General features: G+C 32.7%; 1 protein-coding gene across 1 annotated transcript; it reads right to left on the bottom strand.

Moving 5' to 3' along the window:
* Positions 1-4,196: 4,196 nt before the first annotated feature.
* LOC140057681 (uncharacterized) lies at positions 4,197-6,116 on the bottom strand. The gene is made up of 2 exons (XM_072103401.1): positions 6,082-6,116; positions 4,197-5,874 (listed from the first exon to the last, which is right to left on the bottom strand). Exons 1-2 carry the CDS (start codon positions 6,114-6,116, stop codon positions 4,197-4,199), a joined length of 1,713 nt encoding a protein of 570 aa, XP_071959502.1.
* Positions 6,117-7,897: the final 1,781 nt, after the last annotated feature.

Genomic DNA, 7,897 nt, shown 5'->3' with positions numbered 1-7,897 from the left:
ATATTAAAATCACCACAAAAAATGACTTCTGATGGAATAATGAGATAATCAAAAATCATATTTTCAAATTCATTAAGAAAGTCGGTGACAGACAAACTCGGTGGTCTATAGATGCATACAATATAAATTGTGTTTGAACTTAATGTAAACTGTAAATGTATTGATTCAAATGAAGAATAAACATTAACATAATTTTTCATCACTTAGACTATATTTAAATAAAATTCCAACCCCTCCACCGATTTTATCCAATCTAGGAACATGTTTGAAACAATATCTCAGTGGAGTTATTTTTCCAATGGAGAGGTTGTCATCAGGTCGAAGATTTTTTTTTTTTTTTTGATAAAATCATTACAACAATAGATAAAGAAAATAAGCTAAACTATGGGCGACTTTATTAGAGACCTTTTACGATATACGAATATAAACTCAACACAAGACTTTTTAAATATATTATTTTTTTCTCTTTTGTGGGAGCAACCCACTTTTATTGCAATGATAAACAATATGGTGAAGGTTACAGTATAATATATATAATATGTCTATCTATCTATTTATCAATGAATATTTAAGTGATATTACACAGACAGAGGTTAAAAGATTATATAAAATATTTTGATATTTTGTTGAAATCTAGATAAAACAAACATGTATACAGAGAAAATTTATATTACAGAGCTAAAACGATATAGAGATTGATATTCAGTATTAAAAAGAGATTCGATATATTATAAATATATATGATAAAATGGTATATTGCATTATAAGATTATGTTTAAATATCTTATATCTTAAATATATTATATAGTAATTTCTATTTACCCTTAATAAATAGACCGACTCGAATCACTAGTAATACTGCTACATTGATTGATATTATTATAACAAATTCACATGATCTACCTGTCACAAGTGGTATATTATATTGTGACGTTAGCGATCATTTGCCAATTTTTCAAATCACTTCATTTACAAATGATTCATTTCAAAATGACGTCCCTATTCAGCCGTATCGCCTAATTAATACTCTAAATATTGAAAATTTTAAACAAGATCTGGCCACAAACGATTGGGATGATGCAATGTCTTTGTCTAACCCTTATAATTTGTTCCAATCCAAATTTACAACAGTATACCAAAACAATTTTCCATTGCATACTGTTAAAAACAAAAATAAGAGAAAATTAAAACCATGGATGACCAAGGGTATTTTACAGTCTATTAAGCATAAGAATAAACTGTATAAAAAGTTTCTTAAAAATCCAACAGGCCCAAATGAGTTGAAGTATAAAACTTTTAGAAATAAATTGAATACTCTTGTAAAAACATCTAAATTAGCTTATCATAACGAACAATTTTCCAATACTAAATCGAACATAAAGAAAACATGGGATGTAATAAATAATTTATTAAAACAGAAAAGTCAAATAAAAACAAAATACTAATTTTATTTGTGATGGTCGGTCTTTGGATCAACCGCAAGATATTGCAAATGCATTTAATGACTTTTTTACACAAATTGGTCCTTCACTTGATAGAAAAAAATCCCTCTGGAAACACTGATTATAATGATTATTTAAAACTACCAAACAACCATTCAATGTACTTTTTTCCAACGACCGAAGAAGAAATATGTGATTATAATAAATAATTTTAAAAATAATAAAGCTGCTGGGTTAGACTGATTATGTCCTAATGTGATTAAAGCAGTAGCAGCCTTAATTTGCAAACCGTTCTGCAATATTTTTAACGCATCATTAGTTAAGGGTATTTTTCCTAGACAACTAAAAATAGTTAAGATTACACCCGTTTACAAATCTGGAGACAAAAGAGACATTAGAAATTATAGACCAATTTCTATTTTATCATGCTTCTCCAAAAGTTTAGAACGTATTGCCTTTGTTAGAATTGTTTCTTTTCTAGGCCTAGATAATCTAGATACAATATTCTTCATAATGGTCAATATGGTTTTCGTAGCAAATTTTCTTCTTCAATGGCTCTTCAAATGCATTTGAGAACAAATCACATGCAATAGGTATTTTTTTTAGATCTATCCAAAGCCTTTGATACGATAAACCATAACATTTTAGTATATAAGTTATTATGGAATCCGTGGTGTTGCATTACAATGGTTTAAAAGTTACCTTGAAAATCGATCCCAGTGTACTAAATATGAATCTTTGCTGTCGGAACTGAAACCTGACATGTGGAGTACCACAAGGGTCACTACTTGGACCACTATTATTTATTTTATATGTTAATGACATTTTTAAGACATCGGATCTTTTTTCATTTATACTATATGCCGATGATACAAATATATTTTACAGTAATGATGACATCTATGAATTATATAGTACTGCCAACAACCAATTACATTATATTTGTGAATCAAGTCAAGTCAAGTCAAGTCAAGTATCATTTATTATCATTTGTTTTAGGAAAAACATAGAAATTCTGTTTGGAATGGTTTAAGTCTAATAGATTATCATTAAATTCAAGGAAATGTAATTATATTATTTTTAGTAAAAAAAAAAAGAAGACTGATGATGTAAATAATTTAAAAATTGTACTTAACAATGATGACATTCAAAGAGTAGAGCAAACACAATTTTTCGGTGTCTTCGTAGATGAGCAGTTAACTTGGAAATACCATATCAACGAATTAGTGAATAAAATATCTAAAAGTATTTTTATTTTTATTTTATTCATTTCGGCAATAAACATAAAATAATAATTACAAAAAACATAAAAATATATATATATATATATATATGAAAAACAAGACACGAGGCCGAGGAAAGACAAAAGCATTAAACAAACGCTGTCACCGGTAAGGTATGTCTCTCCAACACATAAATAACAAATAACAAGAATATATACAAATAAAGTAGACATATCATTTCATTTAAAAATTTAAAAAGTTTCTCTCCGAGATTTAAAATATAGCTTTAGAGATAATTTAAAATTAATAAAAGAACCATTAACAAAAATATCACGAATCTGATTGGGTATGGAATTCCAAGTTCTAGTGAATCTGGTCGGGATGCAAAATTTTGACATATCATTACTGGAGCGAAGATGCTTGAAAGTGAGAGTATCATGACGATTATTAACTATGAGTAAATTATAAATAATAGATCTTTGATGATAAAGTAAAACATTGCAAACAAATAGAACAGTATAACAATCTCTAATAGCGATTGTGGATGGGATATCAAGAGTGTCTAGTCTCCCCTCATATGACTGTTCCTGACGACGTTGATGTAAGATCAACCGGGTGGCCCGTCTCTGGATTTGCTCAATCATTTGAATTTGACATATGCGATAAGGGTACCACACCTCGCAACAGTACTGTATATGAGGGAGGACTAGACACTGGTATAATTTTAAAAGAACGGGTGTAGAACAACCACCAGCAATTGCTCTAACAAGACCCAGTGTTCTATTACACTTATTTACAACCTCATGGACTTGTTTAGACCATGACAAATCATCGGATATGTACACACCAAGAATTTTCAGATGTTTAACATGTGCAATAACCTGATCGTTAAGTACATAGTCATTAGAAGATGGAGTTCTCCTTCTATCGATAGACAAGATGTTACATTTAGTAGGGTTTAAAATAAGTTTGTTTAAAATTGACCATTCAGAGATTTTGTTAATGTCTCTCTGTAAGGAAATAAAATCACAATAAGAATAAACTGCTTTACTAATAAATGTATCGTCAGCATATTGGTACGGTTTATTTTCTAAGTGAAGATTTAAGTCATTCACGTAAATGTTGAACAATAATGGCCCCAAGACTGACCCCTGGGGGACACCTGACTTGACTAAACACCAGTCAGATTGGACACCATTAAAAATTACTCTTTGCTTACGACCAGATAAGAAAGAGTTAATCCATTTTAATAATACACCGCCAATACCATACGTTTTTGAAAGCTTATTCACCAGAATGTCATGCGAGATGGAATCAAATGCCCTACTGTAATCAAGAGCCACGACATCAATCCGTGGTGCCCCATCATCTAAAGCCTTAACCCAGGATGTTGTAGCCTCAGCCAAGACTGAGGAACAAGATTTTCCTGGAGTAAAACCATATTGGCCATCAAACATGAGTCCAAATTCGTTCAGATGAAGACGGAGTTCATCGGTGACAATACTCTCGAGCACCTTTGAGAACAAAGATGTCAGTGCAATTGGTTCGTCTTGCTGAGCTTCTTATGGACTGGTGCGATGTTTGCACATTTCCATGCCGAAGGAAGTTCACCACTTTCCAAACTGAAGTTAAAAACATCGGCAAGTAATGGCGATAAACCTTTGGCACAGAGTTTTAACATTTGAGATGTAATGCCATCGGGCCCGGCAGCTTTGCCCACAGAGAGTTTCATGATCTTCCTGAAAACAACAATAGGATGGACAATAATGTTTGCTAGAGTAGTAACCTCTAGTCTGGGTGATGTAGATTCATCTGTTAATGGGTCATTCTGGGTAAAATAAGATTCGAATAGTGAATTAAACGCGTTCGCAATTGTCCTTGGATCGGAGCACATTGTATCATTAATCACAAATGAAGAACAATTTGCAGACTTCCGTTTAGACTGGACATACTGCCAGAATTGCTTCATATTATCAGCTTTTCCCATTAATTCATCAATATATTTACTGTGGGAACGATTTGTGACATATCTTATTTTATTACGGAGTTTTTTATAAGCAGTCCAATCATTAATGTTTCCACTTCGTCTAGCGCGGTTAAACAATTTTCTCTTTTTGACTGCCATTTTTTTAATTTCGGGGAAAATCCAGGGCTTGGTCTTTCGGCGTTGATTTCTATGTGGGATATGTAAATTCACACATTCCATAAATTTGGTAATAAAATTAGACCATACTCCATTAACCGATTCACATTTAATGGATTCCCAAGTGATGTTCCCAATACCTTCATTAATAGCCTCGACGTTAGTTTTAGCGTAAAAATTTGTCTTAGTAGGGTTTCGTTTAATCCTCGGGAAACCGCGAATTTTGAAAGCCACCACACAGTGGTCAGAAGTAGAGAATGGATCGAGAACATTAACGTCACAGACACGTTCTGGATAGTTAGTAAACAGTAAGTCAATGAGGGTGCTGGATGCCAATGTTATGCGTGTAGGATCCATGACAATCTGTTGGAAATCAAGTGATGATGTCCAATTGCTGACTCTGCTGTACAAGTTGTTGATAATGTGTATGTCGGCCAACCAATTGATGTTAAAATCTCCAAGCAACGTAGCTCCTTTATCTTTTTCAATATGAAGTTGCAGAACAATTTCCTCAAGTTCCAAAGCAGAGTTAGGTTTAGATGGTGGTCTATAAAATACACCGCAAAGCCATCTACCATCATTGACACTGAATTCTGCCCAGACACATTCAACATTTTCCATTGAAGGATGGGTAACTTGGATGGGATGTAATTCAGGTTTAATGGCCAGAAGCACACCACCACCGCCTTTATTAGCACCTCTGTCCTTGCGAAAAATGACATGTTGGTTTGATATAACACCATCAGGAACTGTATCGGTGAGCCAGGTTTCAGTTATACCGATGATTGATAGGTGAGTATTCTGTCCCAGGTAAGTTTGTAGACATCTTAGTTTGTTTTTTAGGCTCCTGGCGTTAAATAATACACCACAAATGCTTTCTGATGTTGCAGTTGTATTAAGGGAATCTATAGAAATATCACTGGTACTTGTCTCAGATTCAATTAAAGATTCATCGGTGGAGAAGTACGAGTCATTTAGTTTAGGGAGATCACAATGGTAACAGATCCAGTTATGATTCCTATCCTTAAAAGATTTGCGAAAATGATTTGGGGAAATCTGAACACAGCTAGCGTGAAAGATTAAAGAGCATTCACAACATACGATTTTCTGACGGTTTCGAAAAATGTTCTTGAAACATGATCCACATGTAACAATAGCAATTCCATTAGCAACTCGGGGACAGGTAGGCCTGGTACCCAAAACATCCGGTGTTCCCTGGTATAGGAGTAATCAACAGAATTAAATGTTTAGTTATTGTAAATATTCTCCGTACCTTATACAATTCTCTTGTTCTTCCTTATTTTTCATATTGTAATGTGGTCTGGGGTAATACTTTTCAATCAAATCTTACTAAATTAAAATTGCTCCAAAAAAAAAATCATAGGTATAATTTCAAAATCTTCTTTTGCAGCAAATACGGGTCCTCTATTTAAGGAACTTAATATAATGGCACTTAGAGATTTAAATACTTATCAGCAATATATTTTTGTTCATAACTGTATCTATATATAAATTTACGTAAGGGCAAAATTCGGTAAACCGCGCCTTACTTTTAGAATTTTTACTCGATGGTATGTAAACAGTGGGAAAGCCACTTCGCGTTTTGACCGTTAAATCGTGTAAAATCGACTTACTTCCGCATTGACGATTTTGAAGCGCCACCTATCGTTGAAAACTGAAACCACGATTTTTCGTCGCCTAGCAAATAAGTGCTGTTTTATTTTAAGCTCTCATAAATATTTAAGACCCGCCCAACATTACCTATTATGGTAAAAGCATTTCCTAATAAGTATTATTGAATAACCAATCGGTTTCCTTCAAAGAAACCGAAGCTAATACAATACACTCGGCGACTGAAGTCGGGACTCGTGAAATTTATAAATGTGGTACGATTTGACTACTGTTTTGTTGTCCATTTTCTGAATAGTCGGAGGTGCATCCCAACAAATTAAAACAATTATAATCAATTGTTTTATCAAGAATAATATTAGTTTAATCGAGTATGATATATTTCTATCCTGTTCAAAATTTGTTGGTGTATTCTCAGGCCTCGAAAGGTAGGTACATTTTCTAGCTGTGAGCGTGGTTTCGGCAACGCGAGACACGTGTGTCAGTATATAGGCAATAGCGAGACGTGTGTTGTACTGTACTGTGTTGATGCTGATCCGATAGTCGTTAAGTTGTACTGATTACGAGTATCATTGGTCCTGGCCGGCCTAGCCTGGTGATCTGATCCCCGCAAAAAAAAAACTTTTTTTCAATCAGTATTAATATTATTATTTATTTTTCATTTATTATTTGATTTATTAGGCTCAATAGATGCCTAGCAGGCTACTAGTACTAGTAGTAGGCCTAGATTATATAAATAATAATAGTAAATACTGTAATTTAATTAATAAAATACAGCTTCCATTTGCCTTACTTTTATGTCATCATATAATATTATATTATAATTATATATACAACCAGACATTAACGTTTTTTAAAAATAATGTTTATTATTTTTTCTGACACTTTCAGGAATCGTTGATGATGCAGAGTTCTTTGTCTTTGTGACTTCAAACTGAGAGTGAAGTGGATAAAAAGATGACACCGGTACCTATCGACATTGTCATACCCAAACTATAATTTAATTATTTAAAACAACATGTTGAATTACAAATATATATGTATGTTGCAGAGGATTTAGATGAATTACAATACAAATATTTATGTTGAATGCAAACCTACTACACTATACTCTGTAAATTATGTTATTGTCATGTGGTAGACCTTAAAAATTGAATATTTATTGTATTTTAGGCCTATTTTGTATTTTATTAATACTGTATTAGTTTAATATTACTATTATTATAATTTCTATTATACAGTACTAGTTTGTACATGTTTTTACCCCAAAAAAATGAATAAATAATTTGTTATTCAATCTAATTGCTTGTTTGTTCATCAATAACAAAACAATTGTAAGCAAGTATATAACAGTTCTTGTTAGCCGCTTATTTCAGGTCATATTATTAATATTAGCTAGGCCCGACGCGCCCGATCACAACGTCACTAAGTGACTTTCCGCCCCTGGAACAATCGGTCGC

The sequence above is a fragment of the Antedon mediterranea genome, chromosome 8 (genome assembly GCF_964355755.1).
Source record: "Antedon mediterranea chromosome 8, ecAntMedi1.1, whole genome shotgun sequence".
In the NCBI taxonomy this organism is placed as follows: domain Eukaryota; kingdom Metazoa; phylum Echinodermata; class Crinoidea; order Comatulida; family Antedonidae; genus Antedon; species Antedon mediterranea.
The sequence above is the reverse complement of the archived record's forward strand: the minus strand, read 5'-3'. Positions and strand labels throughout refer to the sequence as shown.

What these genes read in the sequence shown, in the direction of transcription:
- LOC140057681 (XM_072103401.1), bottom strand. Translation starts at nt 6,116, where the DNA reads ATGAAAAATAAGGAAGAACAAGAGAATTGTATAAG. An exon ending in GAACAAGAGAATTGTATAAG is followed by an intron (nt 5,875 to 6,081) that starts GTACGGAGAATA and finishes CTTTCACGCTAG; the next exon opens with CTGTGTTCAGATTTCCCCAA.